We start from the raw sequence: 25,917 nt of genomic DNA on the forward strand, positions 1-25,917 counted from the left end.
CAGTGAGACTCCACTAAACACACCAACGATTAGAACAGTCAACACGCGGCACACTGAAAGCATCGAATGTCGGGACAGACACAAGCACACAGTCACCCAGAAAGACACGAGCAGCTTGAGACAAGAGATATCCTCCATCTACTGTTCTGGTACTTGCCCGTGTGAACTAAAAATGTAGGGCCACAACACATCTGGGCTGGCAGGTAAACACACCTGCTACCAAGCCTGAAGATCTCGGCCCAATCCCCAGAGACCCACACAATGGAAAGAGGGAACCAACGCCTCAAGCTGTCTTCTGATCTCTGCAGTTATGACATGGCTCATGTGAGTACACACACACGTAGAAGTGAACTTAAAATATTTTTAATTTTATTTTTCAATTGTGCATATTATGACATGTAATTTCACCACAATTTTAAAGAGGTAAGGGGGATTTACAGGGAATTAATAAAGCAACACACACACTCATCCAATTGGTCAGAACACAGCACGTCATTAGTTCACCCACCAACAACCCTAGCTATTGTTACTATATCATTTCACAGACAGAAAATCTGGGTCACAGAGAAAATTAAATAACCGTGCTAGAGCTCACAGAAAGGGGTAACCACACCCAGATCCACCCTGTGGGGACTCTGAGGCAGAACAGCCAAGGAAGGCTGCCTTCCTACAGCAGGGCCAGAATCAGCCTTCCAAGGCAAAGCTAGCTCCCTGGTGAGCAGGGCTCCTCCAGAGACAGGCGAGCGGAAGACAGCCCCCAGAGCAGCATTTTGTCAAGCCACAGCAATCCTTTCTAAGGTGCCTACTCGAGCGCAGTGCAAGCTTCTGAGGTGTTTACACATGTAAATGTCATACAAGGTACAAGCCTGGCGTGGTGGTGCACGCCTTTAATCCCAGCACTAGGGAGGTGGAGGAAGGCAGATCTCTGTGAGTTCGAGGCCAGCTTGGTCTACAGAGTGAGTCTACACAGGGAAACCCTGTCTTTGAAAAATATATACATAATACATAAATATAAATACAATGTAGTATTTATCAAACATATTTCGGGATTGTGCTGGGGTTTGTGGTGCACCACGCCCTTCTGCACTCTGTGTGCTGCCATACAGTTCGTGGACCCGGCTGGAGACTGAAACACACAGACACGGGTCATCCTTGAAACCAGAATGCCCCTTTACTGTGTACCAGAGCCGCTTATACAGAGATTCTTAACTGATAGCCACGCCCCAGCCAAACGCACCAGAAACCACTCTCCTGCCATCAGGAACTTCTGAGGGTCTCGTGCTCAGAGCAGCTGAAGGCTGTCTCAGAGCAGAGGAAAACAAGTTGTTTACCAGAAATTCAGGATCTGAGGAGTTCACAGCTCCCAACAGGGTTGAACCCAGGGCTTTGCATCTGAAAGCACATGCTCTAACAGGGCGCTACTACACTCCCAATTGCACCAGAACTTTCTGCTTATTTTTAAGTTTTTTTTCTATTTACATGTATGTTTATGTGTACCATATACATGCAGGAGTCAGTGGAGACCAGGTGTCAGAGCTCCTGAAATTGGAGTTACATGTAGATGGAAATTTCTGTCCCGCCTGGTCCTACAGCTGTTCAGTCCCAAAGAAACATAGAGGCTTATATTAATTATAAACTGTTTGGCCTGTTAGCTCAGGCTTATTAACTAGGTCTTTCAACTTAACTCATAATTCTTATTTTTGTTTAGCCACGTGGCTTGGTACCTTTTCTCAGTAAAGCATTCTCATCTTGCTTCCTCTGTGTCTGGCTAGCGAATGCATCCCTGCCTTTTCTCTTCCCAGAATTCTTAGTCTGGTTGTCCCACCTATACTTCCTGCCTGACTACTGGCCAATCACCATTTTATTAAACCAGTATGAGTGACAAATCTTTACAGTGTACAAGAGCATTATCCCACAGCAGTTACAGATGGCTGTGAGCCACCGTGTGGGTGTGAGAAACTGAACCCCAGGTCTACAGCAAGAGCAGTAAGTGCTCTTAACCTCTGAGCCATCCCTCCAGCCACCTCCGTGTTCATTCTTAAGTCTGCTGGTCCTGAGCTACAAAATCACTGATAAGAGGTGACTTCTGCTCTGGTAAAATGTGTGAGCAACAGGGTTTCTGAAGTTCCTTTTACTTCTAGAACTCCAGCAACCGTGAGTCAGATGCTGGGGGGGGGGGGGGGGGGGGATGGATTTTGTTATTTAGATAACAGTAACTTTTTTTTTTAATTTAAGGGTCGTAAGTCCCTAATGTCCTAATGCAATATTATCCAAGGTACCAGAGCCTGTGTAAGTGGGCAGGCAAGTGTCAGCTTTACAACCAAGGGCTGTCACACACAAAGGGTAGGACTGGAGTAGAGCACAGTGAGGCAAAGCCAGAAGCAAAAACAAGGCATTGGCCTTGTCGAGGGCAACACCAAAACAAAATGCCCAGAGCTACCAGTTCACAGCCCTTCCCATGAGCACCCAGGCAGGCTTCTGAGGGTAGATCTGTCCCGGGGGAAAACCAGATGCCGAGAAATCTCAGAGGATTTCTCAGAAAATAAAGCCAAGAGCAAACACAGACTCCATTCTTTATGAAGCACTTTACAGTGAAAGCACCCACTTAAAGGCTTGCAGGGCCTGCTGAGGCCTGATAGACAAAGGTGAGGATTTGTTATTGTTGATCCTTGTCCCACTGCCACCACCTCCCAAGAGAAAGGGAGGTGCATTGGGGAGAAGCCTGCAGTGATCAAGAACGCTGGCTGCTGTTGCAGAGGACCCAGGTTTGGTTCTCAGCACCCACATGGTGGTCACAACCTTCTGTAACTCCATTTCCAGAGGGCCCTCCAATGTCCTCTTCTGGCTTCCGTAGGCATTGCATGTATGTGCTGCACGTATATACATACAAACATACAGGCAAAACTCCTACATATATAAAATAGAAATTAATGAAATACCAGGATGGTAGTGAACATCAGTAACCGCAGTACTTGGGTGGTCATGAGTTCGAGGTCAGCACTGGCTGCATGAGATCTATAATCCAGCTCACAAGCAATGCCAGGCCTAAGGGCCAGAAAGCCACTCTCTCCTGCACTCAGGGGGCCCCTTGTGGTTAATGAGGAGCACAGTAAGAAGCAGCAAATGAACCCCTGTTCCGCAGAAAGGCCTCTGCAGACTGTGCTCTGCACTGTCACCCAGCAGTCAGAAGCAAACTACAGGTGACTTACCCCAGAGGGACAGCGGCTGGAGTACGCCCTGGGCTGGAGTACACTCTGGACGGTATGCTCCAGTCTCTTGGGGGGGGGGTGTCTTTTCAGGAGGTTTACACCTTTGCTTAGGTGGCTCCCGTCTCTTGGGGGGGCTCTTTCTGGGAAGTCTACACCTTTGCTTAGGTGGCTCCAGTCTCTTGGGGGGGCTCTTTCTGGGAAGTCTACACCTTTGCTTAGGTGGCTCCCGTCTCTTGGGGGGGGCTCTTTTTGGGAAGTCTACACCTTTGCTTAAGTGGCTCCCGTCTCTTGGGGGGGCTCTTTCTGGGAAGTCTACACCTTTGCTTAGGTGGCTCCCGTCTCTTGGGGGGGCTCTTTCTGGGAAATCTACACCTTTGCTTAGGTGGCTCCCGTCTCTTCGGGGGCTCTTTTTGGGAGGTCTACACCTTTGCCACGGTGTGAGGCTGAACTTTCCTCAGCTATTTCAAACAGAACAGACTGGATAGAGAATTCAGCTCACTTCATAATCAGAGACTAGAAAACAAATCAGGGCCACTCTTCTGACTAAATGTTAACTACTTGTTTTTTGGGGTGCTGGCATCAAACCCAAGGACACCTGCAAGTGTTTTTTTCTACAACTGAGTCACATTCCAGCTCTCTAAACTCTCTGTTTTAGGGAAAAGAAATGAATGTGTTAAATGACCATGTGGTGGCGTTATTACTACTGTCACTATTAATTTGCTCAACTGGTCTTACTTTTGATTCTTTTTATTTTGTTTGTTTCTTGGCTTTTTAGTCCTGGCTGTCTTAGAACTCACTGTTTACCAGGTTGGCTTGGAACTCACAGAGATTCTCCTTCCTCTGCCTCCAGAGTGCTGGGACTAAGGGCATGCGCCACCACCAGCCTTCTAATACAGTAAATATGCACAGAAACAAAACCATGTTAACATAAGTTCCTTAAAATCTTTAATTAAGTCCGAGAATGGCCTAGAGTGTAATCCTAGTACTCGGGAGATGGAGGACTGGGTTAATGGTCACCGTAGGCTACACTTGAGACCAATTTGTCTCAAAACAGGCACACCAAGTTCTGAGTGGAGGGGGATATGAGATCACAATACAGGAACCCGGAAAATTGGTAGTGCAGGCTCTGCTTCTCCCCCGAGTGATTATCACACATGTGGCTTGGTCTGGTCTCAAACTCCTGGGCTAAAATGATCCTCCTGCTTCGGTCTCTGGAGTGCCAGAACTATAGGTGTGTGCCACCAAACAAACAGCAAATGAGCTGCCTGCCTCTGCCTGCCTCTGCCTCCCAAGTGCTGGATTAGAGAGTGAGCCACCACGTCCGGCACTGCAGCGTGTTTTCAGTGAATGGCTTCCAGGAAAGATAACAAAGAACATGTACACCCCATTAAGAATATCTCAGCCAGGCAGTGGTGGTGCATGCCTTTAATCCCAGCACTTGGGAGGCAGAGGCAGGCAGATCTCTGTAAGTCCAAGGTCTACAAATTGAGTTCCAGGACATTCAGAGCTGTGTATCAGCTCTGTAAAAGCTTGTGCTAAAATCTAGATTATTTTTATTTTATGTCCATTGGTGTTTTGCCTGCATGTATGTCTATGTGAGGGTGAGAGATCCTCTGGAAATGGAGTTACAGACAGCTATGAGTTGCTATGTGTGCTGGGAATTGAACCTGCGTCCTCTGGAAGAGCAGCCAGTGCTCTTAACCCCTGAGCCATCTCTCCAGATCACACTTTAAATGTCTTTTGCATTTATTTATTTTTATTTACTATGCACGTGCCTTGTCTGCATGTATCTCTGTGCGTGTGGGCATGCATTGCTGCAGAGGGTGTTGGATCCTGCCTGAGTCTGGATTTATACACAGTTCTTAGTCAGTGCGGGTGCTGGGAACTGAGCTCAGGTACTTCTGCAAGAGCATCGCTCCAGCCCCCTTCCGAGATTTATTATCAGGTGTGTGTGTAAGTGTGCACGGGGTGCTGCGTCTGAGCATGGGCATGTGAGTGCCATAGCCCATGTGTGGAGCTGGAGCTGGTCTCCCCTTCCACTGTCACGTGGAAGGGCCAGGGTCGCCCAGGCCCCAGACTCCGGTCGACAGGCTTCTGCACAAGTGTTTTCACCTGCTGAGCTATCTGGCTGACTCTAAAACACACTTTTTATCTTTACGCTGGTGAAATACTTCTACAAGAGCAAATCTGATTCTTATAGATTAAATAATTTGGAAAACCCAAGAGACAGTTTCAAACAGCCACTCAAGTTGAATTCTTTAGTACAAACAATTAGGCACGTTTGATCAGTCACTAGTTTATATAATATTAATAAACAGTTCCTGAAAGACATGTGAAGTGGCCCATGCCTATGGTCCTAGCCTGGGCTATATACAGCAAGACCGAGGGTCAGAAAGGGTCAGACAGTCCCCATGGTGGACACAACACTTGCCCTGATCAAGAGCTGCAGCAGGAGGCTCGTGCACTATCTCTCGTCTCTGCCTCCATTCACACTAGCAGGCTGCTGTCCACCCTTGACCCATCCTCCATAAGCAGGACTCTCCCTCCCATCTCGTCAGCACACGTGATGCGCAAGTTTCTGGCTCCAATGAGGTGCTGCTGTGTGTGACTGAGCCGGTTTCCTACAAATCTCCACTCACGCTCACTACAGGCTGAGGAAATGTCAGTGGTCAGTTGGCAAACTCCAAGGATTTTGAAACGTTAGAAATATAAAGAAATAAAATGAAATGTGAGTTTCAAGTTGCTGTCTTCGCGGATCAACAAACGGCTGGACAAGTGACCTTCTGGGTCATCTTAGAATCACCCCTAACTGTGGTCCGCATGTGCCACCACACGGCTTAAAAGAGGTTTAAATATATCCAATTCATCTAGGAAAAGCGTTCATTCTTTCCCTAATATCTGTGTGTGCACAGGAGTTTGGGGGCATCCACCTCAGCAAGATGTGGGGTCAGGGAACAACTTTCAGAACTCGAGTCTCTCCTTCCACCACAGGAGTTTGGGGGCATCCACCTCAGCAAGATGTGGAGGTCAGGGAACAACTCTCAGAACTCGAGTCTCTCCTTCCACCACGTTTCTTTCTTCTTTTTTTGATTTCAAATAAACATTGAATGTAAAAAACAAATGTTTCTTTTTAAACTGAATTTTTTACATCTATTGCCCCATTCAAATGTTCTATCATCTTATATGACATCTTCAAAATCTGTTATCAAGGATACATATAGAAAAGTTTTTTTTAAATAAATAGAAACAAAGGTATTTTTCAGCTTTTATTATAAGTTGACATAAAAAGTTTACTCAACAGAAGTAATTTTATTACTAATTCAGGGGAGGGAAGTCACCAAATTTTTTGTGCAGACAATGCTAGCCTTCTTTTAAGCATTAAGAGCATAACTGCTTAAGAAATGACATAAGCAACAATTCTACAACTACATATTCCCTAAAATAATCTACTTTTTTCTTTTTTTACATATGTGCACAGCTTTAGCAAATTAAAGCCCAAGAGAAATGCTCAGAACCCAGACCCAGCGGCCAACCCTGCAGTGAAGTCAGGAGAGCTTCCCAGCCAGGGCACCAGCAGCCAACACTGCAGCTCCCTCTTCCCTATATTCTAAACACAAAAACCAGAAACTAAGAACTTAATACACAAATCACAGCCACACTATTTAAACAGCCTCACAGTTAAACACATCATAAAGACCGTGAGACTCCAGCTCGGCTCTCCAGGCTTGTGGGGCAGGCACCTTTACCTGCTGAGCAGTCCTGCTCGCCCAACAGTTAAGGTTTTTCTTGTTGCATTCTATCTTAATATTATTTTACATGTATGAATGTTTCGCCTGTATGAATGTATGCATACCAAGTACATGTAGTGCCCCCACAGATTCCCCTGGAACTGGAATTATGGATGGTCATGAGCTGCCTGAGCACTGGGAACCGAACCTGGGTCCTCTGCAAGAACAGTCAGTGCTCTTAGTCCCTGAGCCATCTCTTCAGCCCCCGAATTGTCTTGCTTTTGCAATACTGAGGATCTAGGACCTTACACACACAGTGTGTGCTCTAGCACAAAGCCACACTTGAGCCATAATACTTATCATTTTTTTTTAATATTTATTTATTTATTTATCATGTATACAATATTCTGTCTGTGTTTATGCCTGCAGGCCAGAAGAGGGCACCAGACCCCATTACAGATGGTTCTGAGCCACCATGTGGTTGCTGGGAATTGAACTCAGGACCTTTGGAAGAGCAGGCAATGCTCTTAACCTCTGAGCCATCTCTCCAGCCCAATACTTATCATTTTTATTTATGTGTATGTCACACGTGTGCCTGTGCCTGTGCCTGAGGGAGGTCAGGAGAGGGCACGGGATCCCCTGATATGTGTATGTATATGCCACACGTGTGCCTGTACGTGAAGGAGGTCAGGAGAGGGCATCGGATCCCCGGAAGCTAGAGTGACAGGCAGTCGTGAGCTGCCTGGCTAAGATTGCTGGGAACCAAACTCAGCAGGTTCTCTGGAGTAACAGCAGCGATGCGACTTCACTGCAGCCCGGGGTGTTTGTTTTCTGTCTGAGACTTTGAAGTACTAGTTACTCCTGGGTTAACCAAGCACAGGCACTCACACACCTGGGCACAGCCTTTTAAACCCTTGCCAAGCTTTGCTTGGGAATCACACACAGGTGTCAACAGCTATTTAGAGAATCTCAGATCAGCCCTCACCAACGCAGGGCTTATAATCCACCCTCAGGATTTGTGAGATACCCTGGGGGCTCAGGCACAAAGCCGCCAGTCCCCACTGCCAGTTCCCGCCCCACTGTTCTTCCACACACTTTACCCAGAGGAGACCAGAGAAAAATTAGAGACACGTCAGCGCACACTGTTCTATTTCTTTGATAAATGTTTGAAATGCATGGCAGGGAAAAAAAAAAAGATGAGGGATTAGCTGGGAATTTTAATTACTGTCATTCTAGGCACTAATCCTGTATGCAATTTGAAACTGGCAGGAATTAGCCAACGTACTTAAAGGTAAACACAATCTGTTTGACCCAGGGTTTTAATACCCCCAAATCACGCATCAACCCCACCTGCTCTCACTGTCTCTGGTGAACTAAGAATAACATGGCTCTGACAAGGTGCTGTGCACACAAAGAAGGGGCAGCCTGCATCCTGAGGCTACTGAGAAATAAAAGGCCAGAGTCTCCCCATGAGGCAGGAGGCGGGCATCAGCTGGGAGCATCAGCCAGGAGACTGCGCCCTGGCCAGTCCATCTGAAAGGCTGAGGCAGGAGGACTGCTAAAAGCTAAAGGCCAGCCTGAGTGAGAGTGTGAGCTCTAAGACAGTCTGGGATGCATAGCAAGACTCTGTGTCAAAAAAAAAAAAAATGTGTGCAAGCCGGGCGGTGGTGGCGCACGCCTTTAATCCCAGCACTCGGGAGGCAGAGGCAGGCGGATCTCTGTGAGTTCGAGACCAGCCTGGTCTACAAGAGCTAGTTCCAGGACAGGCTCCAAAGCCACAGAGAAACCCTGTCTCGAAAAACCAAAATAAAATAAAATAAAATAAAAAAATAAAAATAAAATAAAAAAATGTGTGCAGTATACACACACAGGTGCGGTTTGAGCTGTAGAGTACTTGCCTAGCAAGCACAAAGTCTCACTCGAGTGTGAGGGGTGTGTGTCTGTGATCCCCAACACCCTTACACTGGGCATGATTAACTAGCACGTGCCTGGTCCCAGCACATGGGGGCACAGGCAGAAGGATCAGAAGTTCAAGGGTTATTCTCAGCTTCTTCGTATGGAGCTGGAGGCTAGTCTAGGCTACCTGAGACCCTGTCTCAAAAAATTTTTAAGTACTGGGAAGAACTTAGAATATTTTTGCTTCTTTCATTTTAAAGAGGTATTAAAGATGGCATTTATTCTTACTAAGTTTCAAAGTACATTTGATTCTAAAAGCATCTCTCTAAATGTTTGTACTAGGGTTAAGATTGGGTAAATAAGGAACATTAATTAAAGAATAAAATCAACGAACCAGACAAAACAATTTTCTTTTCAAACCCAGTCTTCAATTAGCATGACAAAAATATAATGAATGAGCAATTGTCATTGTCTAAGCTACCTGTAGCCTAGGAATTCATGTGGCATTTCCAGCCCCTTCATGAAGTTCGGCCCTTCATGAAGTCTGCATGTGTCCCCAACATAAGCTGGCTCCATCTCAGATCACCAAACATGAGAACCTGGGAGATACTGGGCCACAAAATGTTGTGGGTCAGAGCGACAAGTGACAAAGAGTCTCAGGCTGAGATGACGCCAAGATAGGAAAGATAGGACTGGGTCCAAAGGAAAGCAGAGCATGAGAGAGGCTTTGTATCCCGAGTCCCATAGGTGCACACAGGCTGTCTGTCCGAGGGGGTGGGGGACCGGCTGCGCTAACAGAAGACAATGCCTTCAAAGTTCCTTCCAGCTCAGTTCAAAACCTGGGGCACAAACGTGAAGGAAGGAATTGGTTAGGTGAAATGTTTCTTTGCCCCATTAAGAAAAAAACCAGCAACCTCCAGCTGAAGAACAGACGACTGGGAATGTCTGAGCAGAAAACCGCTCCCTTGAGCCACTGTGGAGGTCACAGGACGCCGCAGCCTCTGAGAAAGTCTGAGGTTAAACAGTTAAACATAAGGAGATTAAGCAGGAGGATAAGGCTGGGCAGTGGTGGCGCACACCTATAATCCCAGCACTGGGGGTGGCAAGTGACAGCAGGATCACAACTGCAAGGTCACACACGCAGTCAGAAGCCAGCTCAGGAGACTGTGTGCCATGGCCGGGCGGCTCAGCCTGTGATTACCATGCCTGCTGCCTGCTGCACTAGCGGGAGGTTCCGAGTTCAGACCGCAAGCCCCATGGAAGAGCTAGGTGTGCTCAAGAAAGTCTGTGACCCTACTCCTGGGGTGGAGAGAAATGGAGACACTTGGATTCGCTGACTAGCCAGTCTAGCCGACTGGTGAGCTCTGGTTCAGTCAGAGCCCCTGGATGAAAGTATAAGGACAACGGAGGAGGACACCTGATGTCAGCCTCTGACACAGATAGAAACAAACACACACGCGGAGTTTATGGCACATGCATCTCCACAGCACTGTTTCAAAGGGAGTTCTGGGATGTCGCTCAGCGCACAGCACTCGCCTAGCAGGCACAAGGTTCCATCTGCAGTGTGATTACTTAGTACTTAATTAATTTTTAAATGGTTATAGGAAACAGAGGTCTTCTTTCGACCTCAACTCTGCTCAGAGGCTGAGTGGTGACCTAGCATGAGCATGCATGAGGCCCTGGGTTCGGTTCCCAGACCCAAAAGCAAAAGATGAAGAAAAGAAACGCGTTAAACAGAGAATCTGAGCACAGACTCAATGGGCGTTCTTTGGACCGAGAAGCAGCCTGATCTGAAACAGGAGACTGAGACAATGCCCACCCAACCAAAGAGGCACAGAGGCAAACACGAGCCTTCTTTTGGTACGCTGCCTGCCACCAGCTTCCTGCTGGGGTCCGGCATGGAAGAAAGTTGACCTTCAATGCATTTTTACAGGCTTTTAAGACACTTCATATCCAGTTACTTTGAAATAACTGAATCTTTGCTGAGAACCTTTAAAAAAAAAAAAAAACACTCAGCAAGGCGCCCTGTGAAATTGCCCAGTCTAATAATATCATCCTAAAGCTAAATGATCAAATGAGCGGAGCCATACCTAACACGCTGCAGACAAAGGGCCAGTGAAGTCTCTTCAGGTAACCTGTCCAGGACGGGAATGTCACAGCATGAGGCTCCCACCGAGGACCTTTTGGGAGCCTCTGTTTGTGTCTAAGGACCCCGTGGGGTCTGGGTTTTTTAACAATGAAAAACATGACTCTGCAGAAATCACCTCCGCCAGACAAGAGAGCATATTCCTCACCTACATAAGCTGTATTTTATTTTAAATTTCCATTTGCAAACATGGATTTTGTTTGAGAAACTCTGCTTCTCCCAAATCAAGAAAAGCAAGGTAGAATGTTCTGAAGCCTCAACTAGAATAGCCTGGAACTCACTACATGGCCCAGGCTTGCTTCAAACTCGTGGCAATCCTCCTGCTTCACCCTCCTGAACTTTATGATGACAGGTATAAGTCATCATGCCTGGTTTGTTTCCATTTTTAAAAAAGATTTATTTACCTTTATTTTTTATGTGTGTTTTGCATGCATGTATGTCTGTGCCCCCATGTGTGTGCAGTGCCCCTGGAGACCAGATGAGGGCACAAGATCCACTGGAACTGGAATTAGATAGTAGTGAGCCACCAGGTGGGTGCTAGGAACCAGACTTAGGTCTCTGCAAGATCAATAAGCCCTCATAACCACTGAGCCATCTCTCCAGCCCTGCTTCTATTTTTAAGGGTTTTTCTATTATATTTCTTTATTGGGTGGGAGAGCTTGTACGTGTCATGACACAAGTATGGCGATCAGAGGACTACTTGCAGGAGATCAGAGAACTACTTGCAGGAGGTCAGAGAACTACTTGCAGGAGGTCAGAGAACTACTTGCAGGAGGTCAGAGAACTACTTGCAGGAAGTCAGAGGACTACTTGCAGGAGATGGAGGACTACTTGCAGGAGGTCAGAGAACTACTTGCAGGAGGTCAGAGGACTACTTGCAGGAGGTCAGAGGACTACTTGCAGGAGGTCAGAGAACTACTTGCAGGAGGTCAGAGAACTACTTGCAGGAGGTCAGAGAACTACTTGCAGGAGGTCAGAGAACTACTTGCAGGAGGTCAGAGAACTACTTGCAGGAAGTCAGAGGACTACTTGCAGGAGATGGAGGACTACTTGCAGGAGGTCAGAGAACTACTTGCAGGAGGTCAGAGGACTACTTGCAGGAGGTCAGAGAACTACTTGCAGGAGGTCAGAGAACTACTTGCAGGAGGTCAGAGGACTACTTGCAGGAGGTCAGAGAACTACTTGCAGGAGGTCAGAGGACTACTTGCAGGAGGTCAGAGGACTACTTGCAGGAGGTCAGAGGACTACTTGCAGGAGGTCAGAGGACTACTTGCAGGAGGTCAGAGGACTACTTGCAGGAGGTCAGAGGACTACTTGCAGGAGGTCAGAGAACTACTTGCAGGAGATGGAGGAACTTTAATCAGTCTCAGTGATCTCACCAGCTCACCAGCTCTGTTTCAATTCTTTTACGTGAAATAAAATTCTATCAAAAAATCACATTTTTCTCTCTTAATAATGAAAATAATGGAATTAGTTTATCGTTTGCAACAGGGTCTCATATGGCCCAAGCTAACCTCTACCTGTCTCTGCAGCCAAGAACGCCCTCAAAGCTCTGACTCTCCTGCTTCTACCTCCAAGTGCTAGGATTATAGATGCGCATGATGGCACCTGAGTTGCAATAATTTAGTGCTGTGAAATTTCACTTATCTCAGGTATATCATTTTAAATATTCAGACTTGTTTTTAATAAGTTTACCCCATTATCGAAACATGTTACAATTATAGCATTTTCTGATTTCAATATAAAAATGCTGCATTTCACAATAATGTCATTTTAGGCCATATTCTTCATATCTAAAATACGAGTTTTTGTTTTGTTTTGTTTTTGAGACAGGGTTTCTCTGTGTAGCTCTGGCCATCCTGAAACTCACTCTGTAGACCAGGATGATCTCGAACTCACAGAGATCCACCTGCCTCTGCCTCCTGAGTGTTAGAATTAAAGGCGTGTGCCACCATGCCCAGCCTCGAAATGAACTTGTAATCATCCTATAGAAAAGCAATTTCTATGAAACTGTTTGGTTTTGTCTCTCTCCTAAAGTATATGGTCAAAGAATGAATTACCCCTAATCCAGTACTCCAATTAATCAAGCTAAAGACTGAAATATGACCCACTAAGAATTAGTAATGTTTTCTTAATTCTTCTACATCTACAGATCCAAATAAATAAACGTGTTAGATTAAGAACAATAATTCGATATTGAAATGGCTCCTTTGCTTCAAAGTTATTTCTGAAAACCTATTTAACAAGAGCTAGCAAGATGGCTAAAAGGTATGCCTCCTTCTCCCAAAATAATAAACAAATAATGTAAAAAAAATTAATGAGGTAAATGCTATGCAAAACTGAACAAGTGAAATAGAGAAAGGAAGACTCAGGGAGAGAGGGAGAGGGAGAGGGAGAGGGAGAGGGAGAGAGAGAGAGAGAGAGAGAGAGAGACAGAGAGACAGAGAGACAGAGAGACAGAGAGACAGAGAATGTATCTCAAGGGAAAATTCAGCTGTCAAACGGGACAGTGAAGAAGGGTTAGGCGTTCCTATCACATGCTTTACTCTTGGTATTTGATTTTGAAACAAAAAACAACAACAACTAATATTTCAGTTTTAGGCTGTGAGAAGTCTGTGTGAAAATTCTGCTGAGCAGTGGTGGTGCACGCCTTTAATCCCAACACTCCAGAGACAGAGGCAGGCAGATCTCTGAGACTGAGGCCAGCCTGATACACAAAACTATTTCTAGGACAGCCAGGGCTGCAGAGAGAAACCCTGCTTAAAAAAAAAAAAAAAGAAAAAAGAAAAGAGAAAGTTACTTGTTTTGTTTTGGGAGACAGTGTTTCTCTGTGCACCTTTGGAGCCTGTCCCGGATTAAAGGTGTGTGCTGCCGCCACCTGGCTACTTGATTTTTTTTAATTAAAGTGAAATTCTATAGTACTCTAAAACAAAACAACTAATTAGCTAGACAGGAGGTACAGACCTGTAACCTCAGCAGTAGGAAAGAGCCGGAGGGAAGCCCCATGAGTTCAAGGCCATCCTGGTCTACACAGCAAGCTCCAGGCTACAGAGTGAGACTACCTCAAAGATGGAAAAAGAAAAAGAATAAAAGAGTCTCAAGACAATTAATAATCCAATGCAATTTATATTAGGACAGCTATCATTTTTCCCTCTAAGTTTGCATGTGAGCTCAATTCCATTAATAATTTTTCAAGGCATATGGAATATGAATAGTAGCTTACGCCATTCTGCCTGGCAACATGAAATGAACTGGAAATGTGGTCCAGTAAGTAGCAGGGTACCAGCCCAGCCCAGGCAAGGCCCTGGGCTCTGTCTCCAACACCAGCATTGCTGGGAGGACTCAGATGTTAACTGAAATAATGAATCTACAGAAAACACTGCCACAACTTGGCTATTTACATATAAAACTCATTTGTAACATTTCGAACTGAAATTTTATTAGCATGTCATGGAATATTCATGAATGGGCAAGCGGAAAAAAATAAGAAACAACAAATGCAAAAGAAAAACTGATGTTCAAATGTTTTTATTTTGAAGACTAAGAACCCCAGTTCTTAGTAACTGCACCAGGGAAAAGCTAGAGAAATCAGATTACAAATGACTCACTCAACCCAGTGGAAGCTTCCCCTTCCTCACAGCCGGTCTGCCGTATGGCGGACAATCAGCTGAGATGATACCATAGTTCAACCAAAGCCATTAAATGGACAGAGGACGTAGGTATAGGAACAAACTTAAAAATCACGGATTCAAAAAGGCAGGGTTACTGACAACTAAACCAAATATGACTTGAACTGTTTCTAAAATACCCAACCTAAGCACTTTTTTTTTAATGTATGGCGTTTTTCCCAAAACTGACTTTTTCCCCATCATATATATATATATATATATATATATATATATATATATAAAATCAGGCTTCAAACATCATTTCAAACTTGGCTTGATGTAACTTTTAAAAAATCCAATGCAGCCTAATTAGATACTTAGTGTCGAGAGGGAGCTGACTTTGACAAGAATGGACAGAATGTTCTAAATGAAATAAAAGCAGTTTTCACAGTTTATCGCCCTCTGGGTGGCACACTGGAACAAAGGATGCCTTGGCCTCTTCTGCCCTTTAATTTGTGAACACGACTTTCCAAAGTCAGGCTAAGGAGAAAAAGCAATCTTTATTTTAAAGCTTGCAAAGTTATAATGTGACCATCTCATCCAGATTTCTATTAATCCACTTCTCCCAAAGTTCTCTTCATCACCAAAACACACACTCGAAGAAAACAGATTCGAGCATCCTATAGACTATTTACCAAGAATACTTGAAGATCAGGGCCAGTGTTTACAATTTCAAGTTCCACTCAAAAGCCTTTATCTGCAATGCGTAAGTTTCTTGGTGGCAAGTTCAGTCAATATCCGAAGGCAGGTAAAATGTTTAGCTAAGTGGATGAATAATTACAATCGGTTAACAAAGAAAGACTATTTGCCACCTACAATCCTAAGGAATTAACTAACGGTGTTTCTGGTTTCTGTGGTGGTCATACAAGCCTTGCACATTGCCGTGAGTAAAGCTCAAGCGATGAATAGTTGGCTCACACCTGGTGGGTGAGAAGTGGTCACAAACACCTTCTCGATTTCGCCTTTGGGTAAAAGGGTGGGAAGGAAGCCGAGTTTTCGCCTCTGCTACTTCGGAAATCACGTTTAAAGGACTTGGAGAGGAGGCGGAGAGGGGCGAAGTCGTGGTGTCCACCTAGCCGCAGCAGAGAACCGGGATCTTGGGAAAGGGGTGCGGAGGAGTGGATTCTTATGTAAGCACACACCAAAATCCGTGCGTGCATCCCCAGGCTGATGCACTTCTGAGCACCCAACACACGTACACTGCATCCCACCCAGGGGCGCACCCCCCAGGCTGAGTTCACTACCAGAAAGTGGGCTGACCCCCCCCCCCCCCCGTGCGTCCCCTGATTTCTCAGATCCACACCTCCACTACCCTGGGGCTGCAACCGGCACGGTCCAAGGCCCAGGTGCCGCGCCTGGGCATAAAACTGGCTTCCTCAGGCAACTGCAGCGCGCGCCTACGTTCTCCGCAGCTCAGTGGCCGGCTCTGCAAGCCTGAACCTGACCCTCCGGAGCGAGCCGGCTCCGTGCTCTGCACTCAGCCCGGAGCCCCGCACCCAAGCAGTCAGTCCCACACTCGGGCCAGAACTCTGCGCCCCAATAACACCACGTCGCTCGGCACCGATCCCTGGGCGCTGACACCATTCCCGCAGTGGGTCCTGCACCTGTGCACCTGATAACGATCTCCGCGCTGGGTCCCGAACCTTGCCGGATACGACTAGCGCATTCGAATCCGTACATCGCCTGTGCACTCGGACCTGGCACCGGACCTGGGCCCTGGCACCATTCCCATTCTCGGACCCAAATCCTGCAGCCCTACACGACTCCTGCACTCTGTCCCCACCTTGCACCCGGTCACTACTCACGAACTCGGACCCAAACCCTGCTCAATACGATTCGCGTACTCGGATCCGAACCCTGGGCCTTGGCAGCATTCCTACACTCGGACCCGAACCTTGCCTGATACACTGCGCGCACTAGGACCCGAACCCCGGGCTCTGGCACGATTCCCGCACCCGGCCCAGAACCCAGAGGCCCTGCACGACTTCAGCGCTGTACCCACCTTGCCCACAACCCAGCAGCCCCGCATGACTCCCGCCCTCGGGCCCCACCTTGAACCGGGGACACGGTTCCAGTACTCGGCCCCGACCCGAACCCCGCGGCCCTGCATGACTCCCGCGCTCCGCCCAACCGTGCACCCGGCTATGGTACCCGCACCCGGCTCACCGCGCCCCGCCGCTTACCTCGCGCGGCCCAGACCCCGCCACCGCACAGCAGCCCGGCCAGCAGCAGCCGGACGGCCGGGGCCAGCGCGGACGCAGGGCGGCGCAGCATCGCTCGGGCTCCGGGCGCCGCGGCCGGCCCGACGCGGAAGCGGCAGGGAGGCGCGCGGGACGCTAAGAGGGGAGCAGACAGCGGGGGGCCCGGCTGCTGGGCGGCGCGGCGAGCACCGGGATGGGAGCAGCAGCCGCCGTGCTGCTGGGCCGCGCGCGCCCTCCCCTAATCGGCTGCGCTGCGCTGGAGGCGGCGGCTAAGATGGCGGCGGCGCTCTCTCTCGGGTCCGGCGAGGGTACCCGGCCGGGGGCGGGGTGGCGGCGGGCGGGCGGGGCGGGGAGGGAGGGAGCGAGGAAGGGAGGGCGCGCGCGCACGCTCCCCGCTCCGCGGGAGCGCGAGCCCACAGGCTGAGCCCGCGGTGCGCGCCCGCGGGGACGCGCCTAAGAGGATGGGCCCGGGAGCAGCCCAGAGGGACCCGCGGGGACTTGCAGGACGCGCCCCCTGCCCGCGGCCGCCCCAGAGCATCCACTCCTCCTCCTCCCCGCGGCGTCTCTGGACGCTACACCTGGAAACCCCCCCTAAGGCTCCTAGCTACCCGCGCCTCGGTTCTCGAACCCAAGGACTTGCCCTTTCACCCTCTAGGTTTGCAGATACCAGGACCTCGGAACTCCAGCACCCGGTCACTTGAGCCGAGCAGTGTCTCCTCCAAACACCTCGGTGACCTCCTCTGCCGAGCGGAGGCAATGAGCGGAGCTTGTGGGGTCGGGAAAAGGTTTCAGGGACACAGCTCCCCCCGCCCCCCAGTGCATTTGGTAAACAGCCTAGGGTGACTGCTGGACTTGTTCTCCGGCTCCAGTCTGGAGGTTTGGAAAGGGGCTGTCTCCAGGGAGTCCTGATTTACCGAAAAAACCTTTTGTGGCTTATGAGCTTGTAGCGCACTGAGTACGATGTTAAGGAGCCTTTAGGAATATATTGGTCCAAAAGAAGGGCCCCTTCTGTGCGCCTCTACGGGTTCTCTGGGGTCCTCCCCCTTTCCTTGTGTCCTTATCTGCCTCCTGTAATCTGGACACACACGCACACAAACTGTCCCACAGTAAAGAACAGGGCTGACGGAGTCATAGGGGGCTTCAGTAGGCATTGTAGGCTTTGGGAGACTTAATTTGTTCCATTTTACTGACAGGAAAGTGAGATGCCTTCAGAAGAAGAGTCAGCCCTCAGCCCTCGAGGGCAGGGTGGCCTCCTTAGGGAAACACCTACAACACAAAACCCCAATAGCAGCCAAACAATTATTCAACCCAAGCTGGAAGAGTCACCAGCAATGTCAAGGGCCGGGTTTGGTAGAGGATAGGTACTGGCGAGCTGTGCAGACCAGCTTGGGGTGAGGGTGGGGAAGGAGGGCAGTGATGAGGCTGCGCAGAGTGGGTGGCCTGTGGAGAGAGAGGGCTGTTTCGGACAGTTTGGGCGAGAAGCCCATTAGGGTAGACTGAGGTGCCTGGACATGACAGGATGGGAGATGCTACAGGAAGACCTTCAACTGCTGTGGAGAGACGCACCATGACCCGAGAGAGTGTCAAAGCAAACTGTAATGGAAATTCTCCTCTCTCTCCTTTGTTTCCCCACAAAGCCTAAGATTCCATACTGGTAACGTCTGACAGGTTCCTGTGGCTGGATCCCTCCCAAGGTTCCTGCTGCCCATCCCCACCTCTAGACCACACCCAGCGCTCCTTTCTGCCAAAGATGTCATCCTCTGACCACGGCTGGCTGCGACTGTCAGCATTGTTGTTGACTCTGGGAGACTTCCTAGTTGAGATTACCACCTCAGCTGCTCTAGGACGTTCTGGGAAGGCTTCCCACCCCTCAGCCACAGCCAGACACAGCTATGACTAGGCTGTCTGTCTGTCTTCACTCAAACACAGGGTCAGCATCCCGACACAGCCTCTCTCAGTCCTGCCCAGGGTGTGTCAGAGCTGCCTCCCTCCGGAAATGCACCTAGCAGACCCTACCTCACCTGCTGTGGCCATAAAGTCCCAGTCATGATGACGGCTGCCACCAGCTCATCAGTCACTAATCCAACTGAGTCCTTTACCCACCCCACCCCCTGCCCCCGGCCCTGTAACCTAGTGGGAAAGACCAAAACAGTTTCAGCAGACAGGACTGGAATTCTGCTCTCACTCTGCAAGTGGTTGTGAGCAAATCATGAAACTTTCCAAATCTTTTTCCTCGCCCGTGAAATGCAATAGCGATACCCACATCTTTAGAGTCAGGAGATTTATGCCGGATGGTGCAATTAAAGTGTCTCGCAGGAGATTGGGGGTGCGGCTCAGTCAGCAGGGTGCTTGCCTAGCATTCCCGAGACCCTGGGTTCTCTCTCCAGCACTCTGTAAACCGGCTGGATGGCACATACTTTACTCCTAATATCCACGAGGTAGAAGCCAGGAGATCAGAAATTTAGATCATCCTCTGCTACGTAGGGAATTTGAGGCCAGCCTGGGCTACATGCGATCCTGTCTTAAACCACGGCTGGAGAGACAGCTCAGTAGACAAAGGCTGTAAAGCCTCTTGCACCAGGCCTGATGGGTCCCCAGGCCCCATATGCTAGGAGAGAACCAGCTCCTGCAACTTGTCTTCTGATCTCTGGATGTGTGTTGTGTCACACACACACACACACACACACACACACACAATAGTAAAATGTAAGTTAAATTTTTGGTTTGGGGGGGTTTGCTGTTGTTTGTTTGGGTTTTTATTGCTGTTGTTGAGTTTGGTTTTTTGTTTCATTTTGTTTTGTTTTTGTTTGTGAAACAGGGTTTTTCTGTGTAATCCTGGCTGCCTTGGAACTCACTTTGTAGACCAGGCTGACCTCAAACTCAGAGATCCAACTGCCTCTACCTCCCAAGTGCTTGGACTAAAGGTGTACCCCACCACTGCCTGGCTTCTTCTTAAACTAATTTATTAATGTACATGGGTGTTTGCCTGCATGCATTTTCATGCACCATGAGAAGGGGCCCAGGAAGGCCAGGAGGAGGCGTTGGATCCCCTGGAACTGAAATTACAGAGGGTTGTAAGCAACCATGTGGGCACTGGGAATCGAACCCAGGTCCCCCGCAAGAGCAGCCAGTGCTCTTAACCATCGATCTAGGCCCTAAAAAAATTAACATGTGTCATAGAGCCCGGCACACATGCATGTAAATAGATGATAGCATGCATTTTCCCTTGGGAGTAGGCGGCTTCTGCGCTCCTGACACACAGATGAGCACATAGTAGGTACTCAGTAAATAGCCCAGTGGTGAATTGAATGAATTTCTGTGTCCATTTTGTTATTAGTAGTGTTAATATGTAACTCAACATTCAGGTTTTTGTTTTGTTTTTTTAAAGAAATAAAAGTACTCTGTAGGTTTCTCGGGGACCTTTGAGATTTTCAGAACATGAAATCAAGGTCTCATCTCAGAACTGGTTGGTGTCGACAGACTGGTGCCACAAGGGACATTCAATGTATTCAGGTCTGTGAAAACCAGAAACAAAGCTCTTCCCTGTCTGGAATCCTGGGCCTCTTATCGCTCATCCTCACTGTCCCTTAGAGAAACAAAGAGGCTGACGGAAAAGGCCGGCACCAGGTGGTGTACGCTGGCGAGCGTGGGCAAGCTGCCCATGCTGAGACTCTGCCCATGGAAGAGTCTGTCCAGCTACAAAGGTCAATTTGAGAATCTTGGGAGCCAGTAAACTTGATTTCTAGTCTGCCTGACCAGAGCCTCAGCCACAGTGGCTCTTTCCAAAGGGACTGTTAGCTGTCCAAACAGCTCAGGAACAGGGCTCAGTCTGGATTGGGATAGCGGAGAGAGTCTGCCAACAGAGTCTGGGGTTCCGGGAGGAACTGAGGAACAGTAGGAGTGAGCCGTCTCCCAGGCCTGCCTTTAGGATCGAGAATACATAGGTGCTTTGTTAGTTGGTCAAGGAAAACTGGAACCCCATATGTGAGGCAGGGAGGGATGAGGACAGGGTTCTGGAGACACTGAGTCCTGGGAAAATGCTCTTGATAACAAGAGCCTCTGTTCCCAGCTCTCACCTGCCAATGACGCTTACGTCATGTCTCCAGTAACCCTTTCCAGAAGGTGCTCTTGTTCCTGTTTCACAGAGGAGGAAAATGTCAAATTTCCTTGAAGGTTCATTGCTACAGAGTAGGACTACTGGGAACCAATTTTATGAGTGAGCCTGAAACAGAAGCCTATATATGAACTACACACACACACACACACACACCCTCCAGGATCCCACAGTTGGCTCCATCACCTCAGAAGGTAGCTCAACAGAGATGGCACGGTGGCGCACACCTTTAATCCCAACATTTGGGAAGCAGAAGCAGAGGCAGGTGAATCTCTGGGTTTAGGCCAGCCTGGTCTACAGAGTGAGTTCCAGGACAGGAAGGGTCACACAGAGAAACTCTGTCTCAAAAAACAAAACCAAACAAACAAACAAACAAAAAAGGAAGACAGCACTTTAGAGCCAGAGGCAAGAAGATCTTTATGAGTTCAAGGCCAGAGGCCAGCCAGGTCTACAGATCAAATTCTAGGTCTGCCATAGTTACATGGTAATACCCTGTCTCGAAAAATAAGAAAGAAAGAAAGAAAGAAAGAAAGAAAGAAAGAAAGAAAGAAAGAAAGAGCCGGGCAGTGGTGGCGCACGCCTTTAATCCCAGCACTTGGGAGGCAGAGGCAGGCGGATCTCTGTGAGTTCGAGGCCAGCCTGGTCTACAAGAGCTAGTTCCAGGACAGGCTCCAAAACCACAGTGAAACCCTGTCTCGAAAAACTAAAAAAAAAAAAAAGAGAGAGAGAGAGAGAGAGAGAAGAGAAGAGAAGAGAAGAGAAGAAGGGAGGGAGGGAGGGAGGGAGGAAGGAAGGAAGGAAGGAAGGAAGGAAGGAGAGAAAAGATAAAGAGGAGAAGGGAAGCCCCTAGCTGTGGAGCCCCATCCTTTGTCTGTAGAAGGCACTGAAGGGCAGATATCTCAGAGCTTGGGCTTCCTGGCTGGGGTGGGAGCCTAAGTCCAGAATTGCAGCAAGGATGAAATGAGGTTGTCTGCAAGAAGGCCCTCGGCCAGCAACGCAGAGCCGCTCACAGGTCGGCGCGTTATTACTAGTTTGCACAGACCGTGCTTGGCTAGGGTCTGCAGCAGGGAGTCAAGGGCAGTTATTATGGGCACTCACCTAACGATATGCCGGGGAAACAACCACTCGGGCTGCAAACAGAGGTTAGAAGAGTCTCCATGCTGACTCTAACTGCCAAGAAACCACCAGCACCCCTTAGGACCTCGAGTACATAGTCTAGCCTGATCTCTTGACCAGGTCACTCTCCGGATGTTAAAAGACTCCCCCCATTTAACATAAGGTCTCTATGTGTTTCTCATGCTGGCTTTGAACTTTCTTTCTACCAGCTACATTGTATGTGTTTGTGTGTGTGTGTGTGTGTGTGTGTGTGTATGCACACACATGTGCATAAGAAGGCCAGAAGAGGGTGATGGATCCCCTGTAATTGGAGTTACAAGTGGTCGCAAGTCACATGACATGGGCGCTGGGAACTGAATCCAAGTCCTTTGGAAGGGCAGCAGCTGAACCGTCTCTCGAGCTCCTGGCCTCGAAGTATTGCCCCTCCTGTCTTATCCTCCCATGTATTAGTACTTCAGGTATATGTCAGCAAGCCCTGATGAAAAGTCTTTTGATGTTGTTTTAGCCTTTTTTTTCTCCTATTTGTTTGTTGGCAGTGCCAGGAATAGAACTCAAGGCCTTGTGCATCCTTGTCAAGCATTCTACCTCGGAGCTACAGACCCAGATACCATGTAGAATGAAGGTTTCTAGCGGGGCACACTAGGGTTGAACACACTCCTACTCACTTCTACCTGCTGTAAAAGTTCAGATCAGTTGTTCTATAATTATATTAAATATCTGCCAGGCTCTGAAGTAATACCTAGAAAGCAATTGGGGGGCGCTTTTCAAGACAGGGTTTCTCTGTGTAGCTTTGGCTGTCCTGAAACTCTGTAGACTAGGCTGGCCTCGAACTCAGCAATCTGCCCGTCTCTGCCTCCCAAGTGTGGGGATTAAAGGCGAGTGCCACCACCGCCTGGCTCACTACTGCTCCTTTCCACTTCCTCTCTCCTGTCTTTACCATTTTTGTCTACTTTTGGTTATCTTTCTACTTTGCGGATATTTGGAGGTTTCGTCTGTCTTTTGTTGTCCGAGATAGAGGTTCCTGTAGCTCTGCCTGACCTCAAACTTGCTCCACATCAGAGAGTGACCTTGAACTCCCCATCCTCCTCCTTCTCCTCAGCGCTGGGATTCCGCCCCCGCGCCCAGCCTGGTTTCTATTTTGATTTTTGGTATTTCTCTCCTCTTTCTGAGATGAAAGGCAACGGATCGCACCTGCTGCGCTGCAGTTTGCTTTTTTTTTTCCACTTAAGAAAATATCCCAGGGTGGGGTGTAGCTCAGGGAGGAGCAGTTGCACAGCGTGTGTAAGACCCCCAGGAAGGAGAGAGATGGACACACTCATTCCTTTTCACGGCTGTGTAGTACTCGCTTGGGTGACCACATGAGCAATAGGAACTTACCAGTGGTCCTTAGGGGATACCTCCCCCTGTTAGAAGATCGCGTCCAGTCTTCTGTGTTTGTGAAGGGCGTTTTGGTGACCTTGGGTATGGGCCTTAGTTAGCACCCGTACTGGGTGACACAAACAGCACCGGGCCCAATGCTGTCGTCTGCAGCTACAAGCGCGAGACAGCAATGATTGGTACTGTTGCCATTAATTAAGTGTTCATGACTTTGACTTTTGTTTTGCTTTTGAGATCAACCTGTCTCTGCCTCCTGAGTGCTGAGTGTGGGGAGTGTGGCACCACTGGCTTTTTTTTTTTTTTCTTCTGAGACAAGGTCTCAAGTTTCCTAGGCTGGCCTGCATGCAGCTCAAAACAAAAGATGAACTTGAACTTCTTTTTTTTTGGGGGGGGGGTTCTTTTTATTTATTTATTTATTATGTGTACAGCATTCCTTCCATGTGTGCCCGCATTTCCGGAAGGGGGCGCCAGGTCTCATTATAGATGGCTGTGAGCCACCATGTGGTTGCTGGGAATTGAACTCAGGACCTCTAGAAGGTCAGTGCTCTTAACCACTGAGCCATCTCTCCAGCCCCTTTTTGGGGGGGTTTTCGAGACAGGGTTTCTCTGTAGTTTTGGAACTTACCCTGGAACTAGCTCTGTAGGCCAGGCTGGCCTTGAAGTCACAGAGATCCGCCTGCCTCTGCCTCCCGAGTGCTGGGATTAAAGGCATGCGCCACCACCACCCCGTGAACTTGAACTTCTAATCTTGTGTCTGCCTCCAGAGTTCTGTTGCACCTGTCCTGAGGACTTGAACCCAGGAGGCCTCATGCACACTAGACAAGCACTCTATCACCTGGTCTACACCTTTTCTTCTTTTCTCTCCGCCCCCCACAGTCGTGCTCACCTGGGCTCAGGCTGGCCTTGGCTTTGGTGCGGTAGAGGATGACCTTGAGTCTCTGACCCTTGGAGTTTTACCTCAGCACTAGAATTACTGGCCTGTGCCACCACATCTTGCTTTATGTTTCTGACTCTTTCTAGGACTTTCTATGGCTCTGCATTTGTATGGGATAAGAAAATCTCCAGTACGGAGAAGCAGCTATCACTTCAGGGATTAAGAGTGCCAGAAAGGAAAACCTCACGTTCTTACCGTCCCTTCTCCCTCTCAACACAAACCACAGGCCATGGGCAGCAGAGCCCCCTCCCGCCCTCGGATAGACAGCTGGGGGAGGCACAGACACACTTCCTACTGGTGTAAAAGCCTTCAGATCTGGACTCAAGTTGTCAGCTTGCTCATCAAGTGCATTTTCCCACTGAGCTAAGTCCCCAGCTCCTCTTTGGTCTTTTTGTCCCTGTAATGATTCTTTTTTCTTGGCCTTGAAGCTCAACCATCAATTTCCAGGCACTGGAGGAGGAGGGGGAAAAAAAGCCAAACCCTGGCCTTTCTAAGCCTCCTGCTCACTCTGTTGCTTGGGGCTACCTCCTCCCTCCTTCCACCTCTGTGTAGAGGGGAATTAATGGCCCCTGTAGAGACCTAACCAGCTCAGCTCCCACGTTCTTTGTGATGGGCCAGCCTTTCCACAAAGGCTGCTGCTTACCTTGTCTGAGTCCATGCTGGCAGTAATCCCACACAATTAAAATAATTATAATCCCTCTCATACAGAGGAGGACACTGGCCTTCGGAGGAGCGAAGTGGTCTGCCCAAAATCACACAGTGGAGTCTGACAGCGTGCCCCTGAGGCCACAGAGCGTCAAAGCAAGTGCTGAGAGGGCCAGAGAACGAACGGAAGGACCAGAATCTGATCTATGCCTCAGACGGGGGCTTGTAGTAATACTATGTTATGCTCTTAGACCAGAATCTGATCTATGCCTCAGACGGGGGCTTGTAGTAATACTATGTTATGCTCTTAGGGCTCTTCTGGGAGACCTGCCACCCAGCTCCCAAGTAAACACACATGGAGCCATCTTCTTATTTATAAACACCTGGCCTCAGCTTGGCTTGTTTCTTGCCCACTTTTCTTAACTTATATTATCCCATCTACCCTTTGGCCTCTGTGCTTTTCACGTTCCCTTAGTTCTTTAAATCTTACTCTTACTCCGTGGATTGCTGTGTAGCTGGGTGGCTGGCTCCTGATGTCCTCCTCCTTCTGGGGCTACTACTCTGAACCTCATCTATATATTGTCTCTGCCTGCCAGCCCGGCCTCTTTTCTCCTGCCTCGCTATTGGCCGTTCAGACCTTTATTAGACCAGCAGGCGTTCGAGAGAGGCAAAGTATCACAGCTTCACAGAGTTGAACAAATGCAACATAAACAAAAGTAACACACCTTAAAATAATATTCCCAACAAGGGCTTGCCACCTCTCTTCACCAGTCAGCCACCTGTCCCTAGATGCCAACCCTAGGGCGAACATGGCTATCTCATCACGACTATGCTAGCATTGGAAGCCTGCAAGGCCATGAAGATCTGTCTGCCCCCTACAGTC

The 25,917-nt window shown here is 48.5% G+C and overlaps 1 protein-coding gene across 4 annotated transcripts in view; it reads right to left on the reverse strand.

The window, feature by feature from the left end:
- Nucleotides 1–17,165, reverse strand: part of LOC121441779 (calsyntenin-1) — a 65,923-nt gene extending 48,758 nt beyond the window's left edge. For 2 of the 4 annotated variants that reach the window (XM_041643067.1, XM_041643066.1), the window contains exon 1: nt 16,831–17,165. In XM_041643067.1, coding sequence (XP_041499001.1) covers nt 16,831–16,921 — 91 coding nt within the window. In that variant the 5' untranslated portion in view covers nt 16,922–17,165. The remainder of the gene's footprint in view (nt 1–16,830) is intronic. The other 2 variants (XM_041643064.1, XM_041643063.1) reach the window with 1 other exon arrangement.
- Nucleotides 17,166–25,917: the final 8,752 nt, after the last annotated feature.

The sequence above is a fragment of the Microtus oregoni genome, unplaced genomic scaffold (assembly GCF_018167655.1).
Source record: "Microtus oregoni isolate MIOR12 unplaced genomic scaffold, Mior012 000081F_ref0000091, whole genome shotgun sequence".
Lineage (NCBI taxonomy): Eukaryota > Metazoa > Chordata > Mammalia > Rodentia > Cricetidae > Microtus > Microtus oregoni.